This window comes from Mandrillus leucophaeus, unplaced genomic scaffold, assembly GCF_000951045.1.
Source record: "Mandrillus leucophaeus isolate KB7577 unplaced genomic scaffold, Mleu.le_1.0 Scaffold284, whole genome shotgun sequence".
Classification (NCBI taxonomy): domain Eukaryota; kingdom Metazoa; phylum Chordata; class Mammalia; order Primates; family Cercopithecidae; genus Mandrillus; species Mandrillus leucophaeus.
This window is the reverse complement of record NW_012102965.1, coordinates 1,863,463-1,883,642: the sequence shown is the minus strand read 5'-3', so window position 1 is coordinate 1,883,642 and position 20,180 is coordinate 1,863,463. Positions and strand designations below refer to the sequence as shown.

Sequence of the window (20,180 nt, the reverse complement as noted above, 5' to 3'; positions counted from 1 at the left end):
TATCAGGGCCTTTCTAGGTTTCTAATAGTTGGCTTGATCAGGTTAAATAAGTTTATTCCATATAGGACAGAAATTTAAAAGTCACCGTCAGCAACACAATTTACTTGTAAATGACACATTCTGAAAGAATTATTTTATCTAACAAATGAAAATAAGGACTTTGCTGTTTACACAAAAAGTCTTTGGCTTCCAAAGAACTCACAAAGTCTTTGTACTTAAGCAGAATTTGTTCAGCAAATTCTGCCATGTAACCATGGGAGTAAAATAGTGTTTGGAGAGCATAGAAACTTGTTTGCCCTTTCTGTCAGGGTTGTTGTAAATTTTGACTTAGCTGCAGGAAGAAGATAATTTTTAACCACTAGGTTAAGTAGGGACATTAACACACTTGGAGATATATTAATTTTTGAAATATCTCCTGTTAGCAAAATATCGTATAGTTGTTTTGATAAAATACAGAAAGAGATGTTTTACCTTAAGCAGAGATACAACTGGAATCATTTTCCACTTCCTGGATTCACACAGAAAGTCTAAGGGGGATGAAACTGAAGTTTACTATATGTATCTATTACCCATGGAAAATTAGTCCACTTCCTGACCAAGAAGGTCAGGACAGCTGAAAATGGATAATTATCTACAAGTGATAAACAGTTTGTAGATAACAGAGGCTTCCCCCCGCTCCCCCAGGGAAGACTTTTAGTGAGCATAAAGCATTGCCTCCTTATTCCAGCATTAATCATAGCAAACAGAGATGACACTGGAAATGCTCCTAGGGAAGTGTCCAGCACATAGTTGGCGCTCAGCAAGTGACAGCTGTTTATCATTATTAGTATGCAGAAACAAGAATCTCTAAATAAAATTAAAACAGGTTAGAGTCACTGGAAAAAAATATGATATTACATTACCGAATGGGACAGAAATACAAGCAAATAATTTTGTGGACCCTTTGATAAACTTTTAAACATGAGCACAGATTGCTTGCCTCTTGTAGAAAATGGGAAAGTGGTAGGGTTTGGCTGTGACCCCACCTAAATCTCATCTTCAGCTGTGGCTCCCATAATTCCCACATTTGGCAGGAGGAACCTGGTGGGAGGTAATTGAATCTGGTGGTGGTCGGGGTGGGGGGTGGTCTTTCCCCTGCTGTTCTCGTGGCAGTGAATCAGTCCCATAAGATCTGATGGTTTTATAAATGGGAGTACCCTGCACAAGCGCTCTCTTGCCTGCCGCCATGTAAGAAGTCCCTTTGCTCTTCTTTCATCTTCCATGATTGTGAGGTCTCCCCAGCCATGTGGAACTGTGAGTCAGTTAAACCTCTTTCCTTTATAAATTACCCAGTCTCTGATATGTATTAGCAGCGTGAGAACAGACTAATACCTAAAGCAAGCCAATTTTCAGAGATAAAAACCAAGCAGATCTTATGTGTTCACAGGTATGCTGCACTTTGTATAAAGGGGGTCTTTTGTAATAGAGAAGCAATTCATCATAAACAGTATCATTCCCCTTAATTACTCAGAGAAAATGTTGAAAACCAGAGATGAAACTCTCAGATTGAGAGCTTAGAAAGTTATTACTTTGAAAAAATCTTACTCAAAATACTATGCATATAGCACCATGCTATTCATGCACCGAGTAAGCAAATGGTAAATATTCATTGGATTCCAATAGTAATATCAGTTATTTTGAGGAGGTAAGACAAAGTCTTGCGTGTGTATTTTGAAATGTGATTATTTCATTTTAAAAGGAGAGTATAGGCCAGGTGCAGTGGCTCATGCCTATAATCCCAATACATTAGGAGGCCAACATGAGCAGATTGCTTAAGCCTAGGAGTTCGAGATCAGCCTGGGCAATACAGGGAGACCCCATCTCTATAAAAAATTAGTCGACCATGGTGGCACATGGCTGTAGTCCCAGCTACTCAGGAGGCTGAGGCAGGAATATCGCTTGAATCTAGGAGGTCAAGGCTGCAATGAGCTGTGTTCACACCACTGCACCCCAGCCTGGGCAACAAAGTGAGACCCTGTCTCAAAACCAAACAACAACAATAACAAAAAGAGTATCTATTCTCAGAGATTAGTGTAGATTTCTTTGTGACATGACTAATAAGATAATACCGATCTTGAGAGACCATGCTATGTCTAAGAAGATGCAGAGCACCAGTTAGCCAGAGTATGATTTTAATTTATTTACCTCTGAGAATTGAGATGAGTAAAGATGCAGAGGCAGGATTGGATATGGGCATGGGGACAGCAGGCTGGCTGCTGACCTGATAGAGAATTTGTCAAGAAGTAGAAAGAGCAAAGTCTGAATAGGTGAAGAGAAACCATTCTGTGAGAGTGTGGAAAAGAAGAAAGGCAGTAAAGAAGGAACAATTAAAGGAATAACAGCAGCACTGATAACAGAATTTGTTGTAGGGGAATTAAATTAAAATTTTATTACGGCAAGTTATTTTATATAACATTGCTTAAAACTAGCTAGTTATTGGCCCATACCGATTTTTGTTGTACTGACCTGACTTTTTTTTTTTTTGAGACAGAGTCTCGCTCTGTCGCCAGGCTGCAGTACAGTGGTGCAATTTCAGCTCACTGCAACCTCTGCCTCCCAGGTTCAAGCAGTTCTCCTGCCTCAGCCTCATGAGTAGCTGGGACTACAGGTGCATGCCACCACACCCAGCTAATTTTTGTATTTTTAGTAGAGACAGGGTTTCACCATATTGGCCAGGCTGGTCTCGAACTCCTGACCTCAGGTGATCCGCCCACCTCGGCCTCCTAAAGTGCTGAGGTTACAGGCATGAGCCACCGCACCTGGCCTGTACTGACTTTTGACTCCATGTAAGAGCTGCATATCTACTTTCTTTTGGTGGGCACACGTTATATGTTACATATTATAGCAATTATGTTATAAATAACATGAAATAACATGTGTAAGCATGTATGTGCCGCATCCACAAGGGAAACCTACCCATATACAGAGTTACATTCACTTCAATCTGCAGCTGGACCTAACATTTAGTGAAAATTGCCAGATTCATTTGTAGCCATTCCATGTTAAGACTTTGAAAGCTATTAAAAATATGAGATATAGGTTACTTCTAACTTGGATAACTTTTTGAAAACATTTATGAAAGACTAAGTTTTAAGATCATTAATGTTGAAGGGTGGAACAAGATTGCCAAATAGAAGGCTCCACCAATAGTTTCCCCGACAGGGATGTCAATGTAACAACTCTCTACAAAAAGGAAACCTTCATAATTACCCCAATCAGATGAGTTCTCGCAGTACCTGGTTTTAACTTCATATTGCTGAAAGAGGCACTGAGAGAATAGGAAAGACAGTCTTGAATCACCAATACCACCCCTCCCCAACCCCCGAGCAGCGGCCACGTGGCACAGAGAGAGAATCTGTACACTTGAAAGAGGGGGAGATTACAGGGATGGTGAGACATTGGATTGAACTCAGTCTGTCACAACAGAAAGCAAAACCAGGCTGAACTCAGCTGACACCTGCCCAAGAAGGGAGTATTTAAAGCAGCCCAGCCAGAGGGGAGTTACACATCCCAGTGGTTGGAACTTGAGCTCCAGCAAGCCTTGCCACCACAGGCTAAAGTGCTCTGGGGCCGTACAGAAACTTGAAAGGCAGTCTAGGCCACAAGGACTGCAACCCTTGGGTGAGTCCTAGTGCTGAACTGGGCTCAGAGCCAGGGGACTTGTGGGGCATGTGACCTACTGAGACACCAGCCAGGGTGGCTAAGGGAGTGCTTGCACCACTCCTCCCTCAAGCCCAGGCTGCATGGCTTGTGGCTCCAGAAGAGACCCTTTCCTTCCACTTGAGGAGATGAGAGGGAAGAACAAAGAGGACTTAGTCTTGCATCTTAGATACCAGCTCAGCCACAGTAGGATGGGGCAGCAGTCAGAGTTGCATGGCCCTCTTTCCAGGCCCTAGCTCCTGGATGACATTTCTAGACATACCCTGGGCCAGAAGAGAAACTGCTGCCTTGAAGGGAAGGACTGAGGCTTGGCAGGACCTTGCCTGCTGACTAAAGAGCCTCTGGGCCTTGAATAACCAGCAGTGATACCCAGGTAGTACACCATGGACCTTCAGTGAGACTGTGAGACTTGCTGGCTTCAGGTACCAGCTTGGCCACAGGTGAGGAGAGCAACAAGCAGGCTCTTGGGGTCCCCAATTCCAGGCCTTGGTTCTTGGGTGGCATTTCTGGACCTGTCCTGAGCCAGAGAGGAGCCGCCTGCCATGAAAGGTGACTCCCAAGCCAGGCAGTATTGAGCACAAGCTGACTGAAGAGATTTGGGGCCTTCAGGGAACATCCGTGGTAGCCTGACAGTACTCCTCACGGACCTGTGATGGTGGTGGCCATGGGGTGAGGCTCCTCTGCCTATGGAAAGGGAAGGGAAGAGTAGGAAGGACAGCATCTCATGATTTGCATGCCAGCTCAGCCTCTGTAGAGAAGAACACCAGGTAGACTTCTAAGGTTTTTGACTGTAGTCCCTGGCTCCTGGACAGTACCCCTGGACCCACCCACCCAGGGCCTGGGGAACTCACTGCCCTGAAGGAAGAACACAAACCTGGCTGGTTTTACCGTCTTCTGTTTGTAGAGACCTAGGGCCTTGACAGAACATAGGTGGTAGTCAGGTAGTGGTCACAGTGGGCTTTGGGTAAGACCCAGTGCATTCCCAGTGGTGTTAGGCACAGGGATGCTTGTGAACACCCTTGTGTTCTGTTCTAGGTGGCTCAGAATATAGAAAGACACTTCATTTGTTTGGGAGAAAGTAAAAGAAGAAAACAATAATTTCTTCCTCATAATCCTGAGAATTCTTCCAGATCTTATCCAAGACAATCAAGGTAGTATCTCAGTGAGTCTGCAAGAACCACAGTGTTTCTGTTCTTGAGGTGCTCCTAAAGCAGATATGGCTTAGATCACAATACCCAAGTTCTGTTTCAAATATCTGGAAAACCTTCCCAAGAAGGACAGGTACAAACAAGCCCAGACTGCAAAGACTACAATAAATGCCTAACTCTTCAATGTCTAGTTACAGACAGACATCCACAAGTGTCAAGACCATCCAGGAAAACATGACCTCACCAAATGAACTAAATAAAGTACCAGGGACCAATCCTAAAGAAACAGAGACATGTAACCTTTCAGACAGACAATTCAGAATAGCTGTTTTAAGGAAATTCAAGATGACACAGAGATGGAACTTGGAATTCTATCAGATAAATTTAACAGAGAGATTGAAATAATTAAGAATCTATTGATGAGAGATGTGCAAGTCAAAACTCCAATGAGATATCATCTCATCCTGGGTTTAAATGGCTTTTATCCAAACAACAGGTAATAACAAATGCTGTGAGGATATGAAGAAAAGGGAAGCCTCATACACTGTTGGTGGGAATGTAAATTAGTATAACCACTATGGAGAACAGTTTCCAGGTTCCTCAAGAAACTAAAGATAGAGCTACCATATGACCAAGCAATTCCACTGCTGGGTATATACCCAAAAGAAAGGAAATCAGTATATCAAAGATATATCTGCACTCCCATGTTTATTGTAGCACTATTCACAATAGCCCAGGTTTGGATACAACCTAAGCGTCCAACAGATGAATGAATAAAGCAAATGTAGTACATATACACTATGGAGTACTATACAGCCATAAAAAAGAATGAGATCCCATCATTTGCAACAACATGGATGGAACTGGAGGTCATTATGTTAAGTGAAATAAGCCAGGCATAGAAAGACAAACTTTGCATGTTCTCACTTATTTATGGGAGATAAAAATTAAAATAATTGAAATCATGGAAATAGCAAGTAGAAGGATGTTTACAAGAGGCTGGAAAGGGTAGTGGGGAGGGCAGGGGGTAAGTAAGGATGGTTAATGAGTACAAAATAAAAATGAGACCTACAATGGGGACTACAGTCAAAAATAATTTAATTGTACACCTTAAAATAACTAAAAGAGTATAATTGGATTGTTTGTAACACAAAGGATAAATGCTTGAGGGGATGAATGTGCCTGATAAATACTTCATCTGAATTAAATTTAAAGGAGTTTAATTGAGCAATGAACAACTCACGAATCGGGCAGCCCCCAAAATCACAGCAGATTCACGGAGACTCCAGGGGTGCCTTGTGGGGTCAGAACAAATTTATAGACAAAAAAGATAAAGTGATGTATAGGAATTGGAAGTGAGGTAACATAAACAGCAAGATTGGTTACAGCTCACTGTTTGTCTTATTTGAATTCAATTTGAACACTCAGCAGTCTGAGTGATTGAAGTATGGCTGTTGGGATTGGCCAACACTCGGCTATTGTTACAGGTGCATACTATTAAGTTAGGTTTTCAGTTTTGTCTGTTAAGCTAGGTTAGTGTTTATCCACAAGGACTCAAATGTAGAAGTATGGAGTCCTTCTCAGGCCATATTTAGTTTGCTTTAACAATTCCCCCCTTTTGGTCATTTTCTCACTTTTGAGAGATTGACCAAAACCTTAGTCATAGATGTTACTATGACTATCATAAATGTGCTTATATAGTTTTGAAACCCACTGGGAAGCAGAACAGTAGGTTTTGCAAGGAGGGAATAAGGACTGAGTAGAGGGTACCTCCTTATGCTGGAACATCCTGTTTACAGGAGAAGAAACAAAACCTGGTCTGTTCTAGGATCTATGTGTTTTCTTAAAGCCTTAGTTTGATTATGTCACATTTGGCACAAATGACTCCATTTTAGTTTGGTTTGGTTTGTTGGGGCCTAGTATATAAGCTCAGTCCAAAATAATGGCCTTCCATTTTGTTTTAAAAAATTCCCCCTTTTTGGCCAGGTTCTCACTTAGGTGAGAGTGTGACCAAAACTTAGGGCCTTAGCACCATTCTCAGTTACCATCATTTTGGGTTTCTGGTCTCAGCATGTCATTCATAGGTTACGGTGCCCTCATGGTCACCCATTTTTCAGCATCTGTCATTCCAGTTGAAGATAGACCATTTGACGTTCTAGAGATGGCTGCATGCAAGCATTTAAAACCTTTGAGAGAATACAGCACACCAGGGAGACTATTATTACGACTATTGGGAGGATAATGCCAAGAGTTTAGACTATGCTTCTTACCCAGGGTCCCCATAAACCAAACCATATAAAAGTAAATAAATTTAAAAAATGAGCTAGAGGAAGAATCTACTTGCTTGACTAAATGGCCTTTTAATGAATCCTCTAGAACTGAATTTTTATAATCTACATTTGACGTATACCTAACAATAGTATGGACCCGTAACAATAGCTGAGTGTTGGCCAATCCCAGCGGCCATACTTCAACCACTCATAGATGCTGAGTGTTCAAACTGCGTTCAAAATAAGGCAAATGCAGAGCTGTAACCAGTCTTAGAGTACTAGTTTCTGTAGCTCACTTCCGATTTCTATACGTCACTTTACCTTTTTTGTCTATAAATTTGTTCTGACCACGAGGTACCCCTGGAGTCTCTGTGAATCTGCTGTGATTCTGGGGGCTGCCTGATTCGCAAATTGTTCATTGCTCAATTAAACTGCTTTAAATTTAATTCAGATGAAGTTTTTCTTTTATCACCCCAGTTACCCTGGTGTGATTATTATGCATTGCATGCCTCTATCAAAATCTCATGTAGCCCATAAATATGTATACCTACTATGTACCCACAATTTTTAAAAAGATCATTAGTGTCTCTAAAATAAGGAAAAGGGGAGTAAAACTAGTCTCTGCCCAACTAAAGGTTTATAATCCTAGCAAACTAGTACTCTAATGAATTTAAATGACCACAAATGATTCCTCAAACTTGGGCAGCACACTGCTAACAAATGAAAAGTTTTTCGATCTGTGGCCTAGTTCATTTTCTTTTGCTATATGCATATGTGTATCTACATATGCACAAGTACGTACACACGCACTGTAGTTACATCACAACACCCCACTCTTATAAGGTAGTATCTCCAAGAAGATGCAGTATTTGAGGCTTCAATCAGTCATCACCCCCTCATTTCACTGTCAAGTGTCTTCCTAAGTCAAAAGAAAAATTTTGTAGAATACCATTGTGTAATACCATGATGATTTTTTAAGACATCCAGTAACTCCACAAAAATACTGTTGCTGGCAGAAGCAAGGAAAAGCAAATCTATATCTAACATAATCTAAAATAAGTATCTATTGCAATGGGAATGAATATCTGCCTTCTCCATAAAGTGTCACTGGTACCTCTCAAATGACATCATTACAGGGTGGATGGGTGGGATGCAACTGGGTGCCTCCTCATCTCCAACTTCTACAAGGCCAGCTTGTGCCAGGGCTGTTTCTGTAAAAGTCTGCTGCACATACTTATTTACTAGGTTATCTAGTCCCATGGATTCATTACCATCTGCATTCCAGCATTTCTCAAATGTGTTTCTGAGCCCTAGATGTCTTTCCTGATCTTCAGAGTAATATTCAAATGCCTACATCCACTTGGATATCTTTGAACTTACAATATTCAAAACTTCGGATTCCAGCCTCCCACCCCACTCCTCACACACTTTCCAGACAGGCTTCCCCTGCAGATTTCCCCATTCTGTTCATGGCAGCTCCATCCTTCACAGTTGCTCAGACTAAAATCTTGTAGTTTTCTGTAATGCCTCTAATTGTTAGTATCCACCACTGACTGACCTTTGATCAGCAAATTTTGTCACCTCTACCTTCAAAATAGATGTATCTCACTGCAACCTTTCATCATGCTTTCATCATCACTTACCAAGAATATTGCAAACATTATCAAACTGATATCCTTGCTTCAATCCTTGTTTCCCTACAGACTATTACTACTTGGCTACAAAAGTGACTCCTTTAAAACTGGTTGAGATCATGTCTTTCCTCTGCTCAAAACCCTAAATGGCTCTTATCTACTCAGAATAAAAGGCACAGTCCTTACCATGGCTTAAAGGCCTAGGTGATCCGGTATACCACTCCCATCCCTTGTTCATCCCCAACCACCCAAGCTGTCTCTGATCTCATCTCCTCACCACCCCAGAGCCTTTGCTGACCTTCAAACATGGTATCCACTCTCCCAGACTTGGGGCTTTTGCACCTAATATTCCCTTTGTTTGAAACACACTTACCCCAGACATCTGCCTGGCTTGCGCACTCATATCTTTATGAGTTCAGATTTCACCTCCACAGACAGGCCTCTTCTGACTGCCCTATATGAAACAGCACCCCCTTTTCTAGCACTCCCTTATTAATGTTTAATGGTATTTATCATGTATTTGTCTCCTCTGATAAATATTTACCATGTATTTGTCTCTACTACCCACTGCACGAGTGTAAGATTTTTTATCTATGTTGGTCACTGATGAATCTGCAGCCTCCTAGAAGACTGACACGTGGTGTGCACTCGATGAATGAACTAAGGCTAACTTTACCCCAGCATTTCCATCTCCGTAAGTCTGAGTTCTAAAACATTTCTGGCTTCTCAATTTGACTTACCATGAGCTGCTATTGAATGTAGGTTTGTATTAACTAAGCAAGCAAACTATTAGACTCAAACATGTCTTCTCAAGATAGCCTATTTAATCTATAATTTGGGGTAAATATACCTATACCAGCAAATTCAGTCACATCTAAAATTGTTTCTTCTTAGCAACCTCAGTCTCTCTCTACATGTCTTGTCCGGCCTTCTGCTGATATAAGTTAGCAAAGTTGTGCAAAGCCTTCTCTTTCCATTAGACTTTAGGATTGATATTGGGGCATGTCCTGATGGCACATCTGGAGATGCTGATGAGTGGGATGAAGGAGCCTAAGGGAGAATTTGGAGTGTTCCCCCAGGAAAGAAAGCAGCAGTGCCCTCCTGCAAGAGGACATCCTTATCAATGTCAGGGGAGGGACTACTTCAGAAAGCAAGGAGGGCCCAGTCATGTTTGGGAACTCGGGATATTCCAGGTTTTCAAAGTATACCCATTTCCTCTCATTTCCACCTCTTTCCAGTCAATCAGCAAAAGAGACCTGGCAAAATTAAGACTTAGTAGACATTGTGATCTGGAAATGCACAGAATGAAATTGAAGTTGGGAATTGGCCACCTCGGCTTGTTACCTCTGGGGAGAGGGACAGGATTGAAATTGAAGTGGTTTGTGAAGGAGTCTTTATTTTAATCTGTAGCTTCTTAAAAAATTAAAGGATTCATGCATTTTATATTAAAATTAATTTCAAAATTATAGTATAAGTAGTATGAAAAATAGTGCTTTTTTCTTCAGGAATTCAGTAGGCTGGAACAATCACTATTGGGCAGGCACAGCAATATGGCTCTGTGTGACATGTCCCCACAGGCATGTTCCTAGGAGCCCTTCTAAAAATTTGCCACTGTTATGTTCCCAGTCCTATGGTATACAGTAAGTCCTCACTTAACATCATGGATAGGTTCTTGGAAACAGCAACTTTAAGCAAAAACAACATATTGTATGCCATAGGAACTTCATTCTTGTTTGTCAGTTAGCTTATGGTAAAATTGGTTTTCTTACATGGTATGTTGTTTTAACGTCGCTGTTTCCGAGAACCTATCAACAGCGTGAAGTGAAGACTTACTGTATTTGATCTTGTCTTGCCATATTCTCCCTGGCTGTGATTGCTTCTCACCTATGTTCACAATCTCTCAGATCCTCAGATTTGACCCTACCCACTACTTTCCCAGTCATAACTGTGGCCTCTTTAGACTACAACTCTTTCTCTGTGGCAACATATTATTAATCACTTTGAATAACAATACTCATATCTCAAATTTCCTTTACTCCTATTCAAACAGATTGATTTCAGGATAGAACTTAGACAATATTGAATAATAGATAATAAGGAATATATAGGCTGGCATAGCATCAAGGCGAGGTGCCAAGACCCCACCTACTGTCATCAGAGAACTCTGCCAATAAGAGATAACTATTTAGGGCCGGGTGCGGTGGCTCACGCCTGTAATCCCAACACTTTGGGAGGCCGAGGCGGGCGGATCACAAGGTCAGGAGATCGAGACCATCCTGGCTAACACGGTGAAACACAGCGAGACTCCGTCTCAAAAAAAAAAAAAAAAAAAATTGAGGATGATTTTTTGTATCTGTCACCCAGGTTGGAGTGCAGTGGCACAATCTTGGCTCACTGCAACCTCTGTCTCCCAGGTTCAAGCAATTCTCCTGCCTGTTTCCTGAGTAGCTAGGACTACAGGCGTGAGCCACCACACTTGGCTAATTTTTGTGTTTTTAGTAGAGATGGGGTTTCACCATGTTGGCCAGGCTGATCTTGAATTCCTGATCTCACATGATCCGCCCACCTTGACCTCCCAAAGTGCTGGGATTACAGGCATGCGCCACTACACCCAGCTGGTGATGATGATCTTTAAAATATATTTATGTGTTCTAGGTGCTTTATATATATTGTTTAATCCTCTCAATAACTCTATCAGGCAGATTCTATTACTAGTCCTATTTTATAATTGAAGGAACCGAAGAACATTAAGTGACTTGCCCAGGATCATACAGCTTGCAAATAGTGGAACTGAAATTCAAACCAGGAAGGCCAGCTCCTGAGTTCCCGCTGTTAATCATGGGTGATAAGACAAAACCCAGTGAAGAAAGAGGATGGCATTTTATCTAGACCAAGGAAACAGTATACTAAAGGCAGTGAAGACATTAGAAAACATGGTTTGTTTGAGTACAACAAGGCATTTAGTATGGCAGAAGTATAAGTAGTAAAAATCAGTTCATGAAGGGACTTATTTGCCAGATTTTATCTTATGGAAAATAAGGCATTGTTGAAAGTTTTAAGTGGGACAATAACATGATCAGAATTGTACTTCTGAACAATCCCCCTGGTAGGGATGAAAGTTGGACTGGAATAGACTGAAACCAGAGGTGCAGACTATTCAGATGTGTTTGTGTTGTCCTGAGGATATGATGAGGGCTAACCAGAGCAGCAACACTAATAACGGAAAAAGAGGAGAGGAAGTTGAATGCCACAAAATGAAACCGAAACTTTTGTATTTCAAATGTTTCAACAGTATTCTAGAGAGAAGTAAGATAATGGTGTTCCTCTATTTGCCTCTGACTTCTTGTTAATGAAATAGTACTCATTAAAGTCTTGGGAGTCACAGATATTGTTTAGCTTAGGTAAGCATTTTACAACTTTTCAGACACAAGTACATAAATATTATTTTACAACCAAAAATATTTAATGTTTCCAAATTGAAGAATAGATGTGATAATTAAATCTTTTATAAGATTTTAAAAAGACATGAAACATAAACCTAATTATACATAAAAGAAAAGAATTTTAAACGAGAGCTTATTGTGATGACATTACTCATAACTTTTACCTTTAAAACCTTTTCTTGAGTAGCTATTCAAAAGTAAAGACCGCAAATTTTGTTGCTCAGATATTTCTTATGTTTTGTATATTTAAGCTCTTTATTTATTGAACAGATGTGTCATTAATTGATTTGGAGCATTACTATTATCAGTAAAATTTGATTTTTTCCCTCAGTCATCGGTAAATCAGCTCCACCTGGAATTTCTAAGGACCCAGTTTTAGTCAATATTTTCAAGGAATGATAACATCAGAAATACAGTCTTAATTAAGATAACAAATATTAGCCATCAAAATGGAACCAAGACAAGATTCTAATGTTTGTAAGTCAATCCATATTTGTGAACATTAGCATATGTTAGTGAATAGTTAAGGCAAAAGACTCTAGCAGATAGCTATTTCCATCAACATGTTAAATGTTATAGAAGTCTAGAATTATTGGTAACATGAAATGATTCCAAGACGGAATTTCTGTGTTACAGAATTTACTAGAAAAGTACTGTGAAAGTAGAATGAAAAATAAAATGATCCCTTGAAATAATGCGGAAAGATAGAACAAGCTTTTGGATATTTACATAGATTAGTGAATTAGGTGCAAAATTCTCCTGAAGTTATACCTAGTTCCCATTAAATCAATGGACACTCTGGATATGAGCATATATACCTTTCTTTAGAACTGTATTTTGTGATAAATCCATTTTTACTTACAGGAATTTACTTAAACTTATACACACATTAATTATATATACTAAATGAAAACGACCTTATCTGAAACAAATACATTGTAAAATATCAAAACGTTTTTAGTCTTTTTTAAAAAGCAAAAAGTGAAAAAACAACATTAGTTACATCATTTACATTTGGTATCCCACCTAATAGATACACAGCTTTTGAAATCTACAATATTTTACATTTTGGTCATCATTTAATGCTATTTGCATTCCTCTTGCTTTAACATTTTAATAGCATTTGTGATATATCATGTTTAACTGAAAGCTTTGGGTTATATATTTTAAAGGAATATCTCTTTTTGACTAAATAGCTCTGTAAGGGCCTAATATTTGAAAAATTAGCTTGTTACCTGAAGCAATGATCCTCCTTAATCATTTTAAAATAATGGGTAAAGATGCATCTTTGTAAATATATTTTGAAAACTTGGTTAGTGTATTAGAAACAGACATCAGAAACTTAAAAATTTATTTCTAGGACTGGCATACACTACAGCGAATTACTTCAAATGTTACTGTAGAGCATTTTTAAAATATGAAGAATATTGCTGTTCTCTCTGAGATGATCCCTTTTTTACAATGATGAAATTAAACACATTTAAAAAGTCTTTTAAATATTATATATAGCATTCCAGAATTACTGAATGAATTATAAAAATTGCAGATATTTCCGTTTGGGTAAAAATCTCTCTTTTAATTTCTAATAGTAAAATAAGCAATCTACCAGTCAGGGTTGAAATATATAGTATTTGAACTACTGTTCTATATATTTCAAAATTCATGTTTTCTATTTGTCCTAGGAAAACTTAGCCTTCTATGAAGTGAATCACTTAATGATATTATTGCTTTGGATATAAAATTGGCCTCAGAGTATTATAGCCTATAAGTAAATGCTTCATTCCCCACATACCCCTAACCCGCCAGAAAAAAACAAAAAACAAACAATAAAACCTACCAGTAGTCTAGTGCAGTAGTGAGCAATCTTAAATTAAAAGCTATTGTTTACACAGAGCAGAGGAAGATAATTTTCATGTTAAAGCAGTTTTCAACATCAAACATCTAAGGAGTTATAAACTGTAAATGAATTACCTTTAAACCTGGTCTTCACAGTTACATTGCTTTCTGAATGTAGCATAATGTGACATTATGCTACCACATTTTTAAACGGCTTAAATGATAATTATTTTACATTTCATGAATGATAGATGAACAAGTTTAATTATATATGTATTAGTTCCCTTAGTCTGGGAACTAAAATGCTGTAGGGTTGTTCTGTTGCAAAGTAAATGCTGAATAAAGTTTATCTCAGAATGAAGATTACCCAAATAATTATAGCCTGAAAAGGGTGATATACCTTCAGATGAGCTTAAATCATGGCCCAAATACAGATAACTTAGTGTAGAATCTAGCCTACTGAATAAAATTTATTATTTTTTTGTTTGAGACAGAGTTTCGCTCTGTCACCCAGACTGGAGTGCAGTGGCTCAGTCTTGGCTCACTGCAACCTCTTCCTCTCAGGTTCAAGTGATTCTCCTGCCTCAGCCTCCCGAATAGCTAGGATTACAGGCATGTACCACCATGCCCAGCTAATTTTTGTATTTTTAATAGAGACAGCGTTTCACATGTTGGCCAGGCTGGCCTCAAACTCCTGACCTCAACTGATCTGCCCGCCTTGACATTCCAAAGTGCTGGGATTACAGGCGTGAGCTACCACACCCAGCCAACAATTATTTTTTAAATATAGCAAGTAATACAAGCAATAGAAAATGTTTCAATTAATAGAAATTAAAAGAATTATAAATAAATCTAATGTATAATTCTCAATATTCCTAATTGCTTGCAAGTGTCCAGTGGATAACAGCATAACAACAAAGGACCCCTTTAAAATGCATTGTTTTTCAGCTTTATTTCAAATGCTGTGTAGCATAAGAACCTAGCAGTCAGACATCATTTTTTAGCTATGAAAAATATGAAACAAGACATATTCTAAAATGCTGAAGGAATTAATTGTCCTGTTAGATAACGAATACCTGGAGGAATGAACAGAGTGATTTATGGCTTAAAGTGCTTGGGTCTGATCATCATCTTAGCCTCTTTGAAGGAGGACTTGTAGCCACCAGGGTGTGCCTCACTTACACCAGGCCAGGTGCCCCAGAAAATCCCATTACGGACACCTCTGTATTTTTGGTGATAATATTTGCCATTTAAGTTTGCAGAAAGACATGCGTCAAACCACCAGCCTGAACTGTAGTACAGCCCACAGTTCCCAGAAGGATATCGATCATTGTCTTTATCTGGGGTGGTGAAAAACTTCAGATCATGGTTGTAATGTTTGTTGAAACGTAATGCATCTCCAGCTGTGCCATTATAGTTACCAACGTGTAAACGGTATTTGAGAAACTCATTGGCCACGTAAAACTGATCATACAAGGCATATAGTTTGACACCATTAAAGTCTTCAAGATCTATTCTCAGAATCATTTCCTTACTCTTGGTCAGAAGATGAATTTTATCATTCCCCAGCCAAAATTCCCTTCTCAGGTTTCCAAAGCCTGCTTTGTAGTCTTGCCATGTTCTGGTGAAGTTGGTGCTCCCATCGAGACGTGCCTGCAGCACTGTCCAGCCTCCCCCCGTGGTCTCCATGTCACAGTAAACTTCAAAGCTACGATTTTTGGGATCAGGTGTAACTCTGTAGATCTCACTGCTTCTTTTGCCTATTGCATAGTAGTCAGAGCAATCTTTATATATTAGATGTTGAACTGAAGAGGAAGAAAAGGAAGGCATTGGATCTTGTTAATAGAAACCATGCATCTGAAGAATTCTTTATATGTACAAAAGCAGTTTGATAATTCAATCAATGGCAGTAATGAAACTTTACTAAACTTACTTGAACCTGTTTAGCAAATGCTTGTTAAGGCCTCAGAAAAAGAACCTGATGTTATGAAGCAGAAAGGACCTCTAATATACTCTTGGTTGGTAGTAATAATGACAGCATCAACAGCAAACAACAATAAGAAAATAATAAATTACAGTTTTAATAATTTAGTGTTATTTAGTGAGGCCTACCTATATGTTCTAGGCATGCTGCCAGACTGGATAACATTTTCATACTGAATCTGAACATTGACCTTATGATGTAGGCATTACTGCCAGTCTGTATGTGAGGATATTTAGGCATAAAGGTCAGTGGCTTGCCCAACTTCACACAAGCTTTAAGTGGCAAAGCCAGGACACTAACTCAGATCTGGCTGGCAGCAAAGCTTTGTTCTCAATCATTGCATTCCTTGGTCCTAAAAATCAGATGATTCCTACTCTCCCAGAACTGTATTCCATGCATACAGAGGAAGCATAGGCTTCTATTGTCTTTCACCTAAAGGGGCTGATAGCCTCTACTGTCAGAAGGTTTTATAGGATATATTCCAAATGATGTGTTAAAATCCTAATGGACAGCGTTGATCATAAATTCATGTTTATTTTACTTGACAACTATATAAAGAAGCTCAAGTGAAAAAGAAATATCTTTTTCAATAATATACCAATATTCTTATTCTGTATTATCTAGGAAAGTAGCCACTATTTCACATGTTGGGTTTCTAGAAAGAAACAACAGGTGACTATTTTGAGGATAAGCATAATAATCAGTAACAAAGTTCTGTATGAATCAAAGACATATTTACTCCCAGATAGTTTTTGTTAAAATGTGTGACAAATAAGGTAAATTTAATATGAGATACCCTAAGGCATACAAATCTATCCCTGTATATTTAGAGCTCAGAATATTCAGTTATTTCCCCCAAAATATTTAGAAGAAAAATAGATAATAGAGTCTTGTTCATATCATGACAAGTTGCCATGCAGCATCTAATCTAATGTATACCCATGGATGTCACCTAAGAGGTGAACCTCAGATTCGCAGTGTGCCACATACATTCAGATGCAGGTTGCCAGGATTATTAGCAACAGAGGTCCTTGAAAATATGACCCTTCCCTCCTTCACTGGCAGATGCCCTGGGGATGGAGCATGCCTGAGATACTGTCTCTAAATGAAAGCGATCTCCGCCCTGTCCCTTCAACCTCACATTCACGGTAAGTAGAGCTCCAAATGCAGAGATGGCTTTCCCAAGTATAAGGAGACAGCAACAGTGGTCCCAGTGACTCAGGTGAAAAGCCAAGGTTTGGGGAGCCAATGCCACTGTTAGTTCATGGGCGGAGTAGGCGATTAAGTCTGTGGAATTTCACATGTGTTTATTAAAGTTAATTCAAGTAATTTGGATGGTGAGGATGGGTTCTACTTTTATCTGCTTGAATTCTAACTTCAGGTAAAAGAGAAAGAAATAAGAATATATTCCTTCCCTTAGTGGCATGCCAAAACTCTCCCCTTAAAATATTTTTTGTGCCAGTAGGTCTCAAAGCAAAAATGTTTGCACACATATGAAACTGCTTTTATTCCATCTGTAAACTCTCCCATTTTCTCCAGATAGTTGGGATTAAGAACTACAGATTAATTGCTAAAATCTTTCAAAGACCTCTTTAGCCATGAGAAGTGGCAGTGAGCCAATCACAAGAAAAACTGATTTCCAACAAACAAGGCACAATTGTGAATCTTATCTTTATTGTTTTCAAACACCTCATTGAAGAGACAAGTTAAATGCACTAAAACATCAAGAAATTCTCTCTACTTCCGCTTGCATGTAGGTCTGGCATTAGCAAATAAGATCTTAAAATTGAAAGTGACTTCTAGTGGATACAAAACTATGATTTTTATAATTAGGTCATATATTATTATGTGGTCATATTTGAGAAGATAATTACTTTTCCTGTGCACCTTGATAAATAAAAGACTTAATCTGTCATCTATTTAACTTAGATTAATGTTTATAGATACTCTCTATATAACATTTATGAACATATGATAAGAAAACATTATTATACATACCTGGACGTGACTGTATTTGTTCTTGGCTGGGACACTTTGAACATTTGCCATCCAAACTATTGACAACAAATGTTAGATTTGCCACTTTGCTGTCAACATAATTTTCTATGTTGTTCATATTTACAAGATTCAGTTTCTCTAGGCGACCATGAAGTACATTGATCTCCTGTTTGGCATTCTTTAGCTCAGAGGACAGCTTGTTAACCTCACTCTCTAATTCTCTAACTCTGTTATCACCAACCTCTCCCGGGGCTCCTGTACTGGGTAACAGCAGTCCATTTCTGCCTGGGTCTCTGTTGTCATCAGCCTGCAGCTTGCAGTCTTGGCAAGATTTCTGTAGACTGTTTACGATTTCCTTGAGGTTCTGAACTTCTTTGAACACCTCCTCGATCCTGCTGAATTGCTTCGGGAGCTGAATAGTCAAGGGGGGCAGGCTTACCTGGTAGGGGCACTCCCCTGCCTCTTCGCATTTCCCTCTGCTTTCTAGTCTCACTGGGCAGATGTCCTTTGCTCTTTCATCTTTAATTTCTTCTGTTTCATTGTTTGCCACAACCAAAAAACTGTAAGTGGCAAGAACAGCTGAGCTCAGCCAGTACCAGTTAGCCAGCTTCATCTTTACAGTGCTGCTCACCCCAGCAGGGAGTGTGCAGGACTGGAGCTGCTTTAATAGCGGCAGCTGCCTGAGTCAGGCTTTCTGTGTTCCCAGAAAAGGGTGGGAGCGTTTGCATCACAAGTTTTAGAAACGCACAGGAAGAGGAGATAGCCCTCATCAAAGGCAGTTTGCCAAAAACTGTAACTTACTCTCAATAGAAATAACATGCATTGAAATTATTATAGTCAAATGTACATAGTCAACAAGAATCACTTTCATACTATATTTTATCAAGCATAAGAAAAGTCTTACATTTCTAAAATAATTTGGTATACTTACGCTTGAAGTAAATAATTATACTTCACTGGAAAAACAGTTTTTAAAGATAAGAAGTAAGAGCTAGTTATCCAAACTGTCTGCAGAACAGAAACGTTACTAAAATGAAAATGGTCCTTTTTTCTTCTTAGAATGGGGCATGGGAGAGCCTGTATTTTCTTCATGTTGGACTTTCAGGTGAAATCTTAAGCACTTTTAGAAGTTTCTAAGTATAATAAAGTACAGCTTTCTGACTATTGTAATTGACTTTTGCTTCATCTACTTGAAAAAGAGAAGAAAACTGGTAGAGAAAAAAGTGCTACTTTCTATTCCTTTGTAGCATAGTGTATATAAATGTCTAAGTGCCTAAGACCCATTTAAAAGGACATCATTGTCTTTCATCAAAACCAATAGCTGCCTCCTTTGCCCTTGGACATTTTGGCAATTGTACTGTCATCTTCCACAGCTGCTCAAATGTGAATCTTTGAGCTGTGCCAGTCTCCGTCCTGAACTTCTCTTGCCTATAACATCTTTGCCCTTTCTTTCTGCAGGTAGCCCTGGCAGGCCGGCCTCTTGCTTCTGTCTGCACGCTGGTTCCTCCACCTGCTCTCTGGGCCACTTGGTATATCAGCTTGTTCAAAACATGCAGTACTAATGATAATCATTTTGTAACTTTCTCTTCAGAGACTAAAGTCAGGAAAGAGGAACAGCTTCAATTAGAGAAACCACCTCCTTTTAATTTGTTTTGCATGTTGACATCTCATAAGATTTCTTGTTTAAAAAGGGTTTTTTTGCTTCAAAAATAATTTCAAAATGACTGATAAAATGACTGACATGGGCAAAAATCTAAATGTTTTATTGTATTACTTAAAACACTCTGTAGCCTATATCATATTTGTTTCTTTAACCTGATTTCCTGTGACTTTTCTATATATCCTCTTAATTTTAGCCAAATCCTATTCATGTTCTCAAAATGTTGGCAGACTCTCTTTACACTTCCGTGACTGTATTTATTCTCGCATACTCAGGAGACCTGGCTTCCAACCCTAGATCTACCTCTGATGGTATAAACAGATCATCAACGTTACTGAGCCTTTATTCCTGTAGCTGTAGCGGAGGAATTTACCTATGTCTTCCCTCGTACAGGAATGATAGTTACGCAAACTTGGAGCACTTGGCTGGGCGTGGTGGTTCACGCCTGTAATCCCAGCACATTGGGAGGCCGAGGCAGGTGGATAACCTGAGATCAGGAGTTCGAGAC

At 39.2% G+C, this 20,180-nt stretch overlaps 2 protein-coding genes across 2 annotated transcripts in view; one reads left to right on the top strand and one right to left on the bottom strand.

The window, feature by feature from the left end:
- Positions 1–20,180, top strand: part of CCDC146 (coiled-coil domain containing 146) — a 196,170-nt gene that overhangs the window by 59,290 nt on the left and 116,700 nt on the right. The gene's annotated exons all lie outside the window — the stretch shown is intronic.
- On the bottom strand, positions 12,193–18,710 carry FGL2 (fibrinogen-like 2). The gene is made up of 2 exons (XM_011985460.1): positions 18,013–18,710; positions 12,193–15,835 (listed from the first exon to the last, which is right to left on the bottom strand). Exons 1-2 carry the CDS (start codon positions 18,623–18,625, stop codon positions 15,129–15,131), a joined length of 1,320 nt encoding a protein of 439 aa, XP_011840850.1. The 5' UTR covers positions 18,626–18,710; the 3' UTR covers positions 12,193–15,128.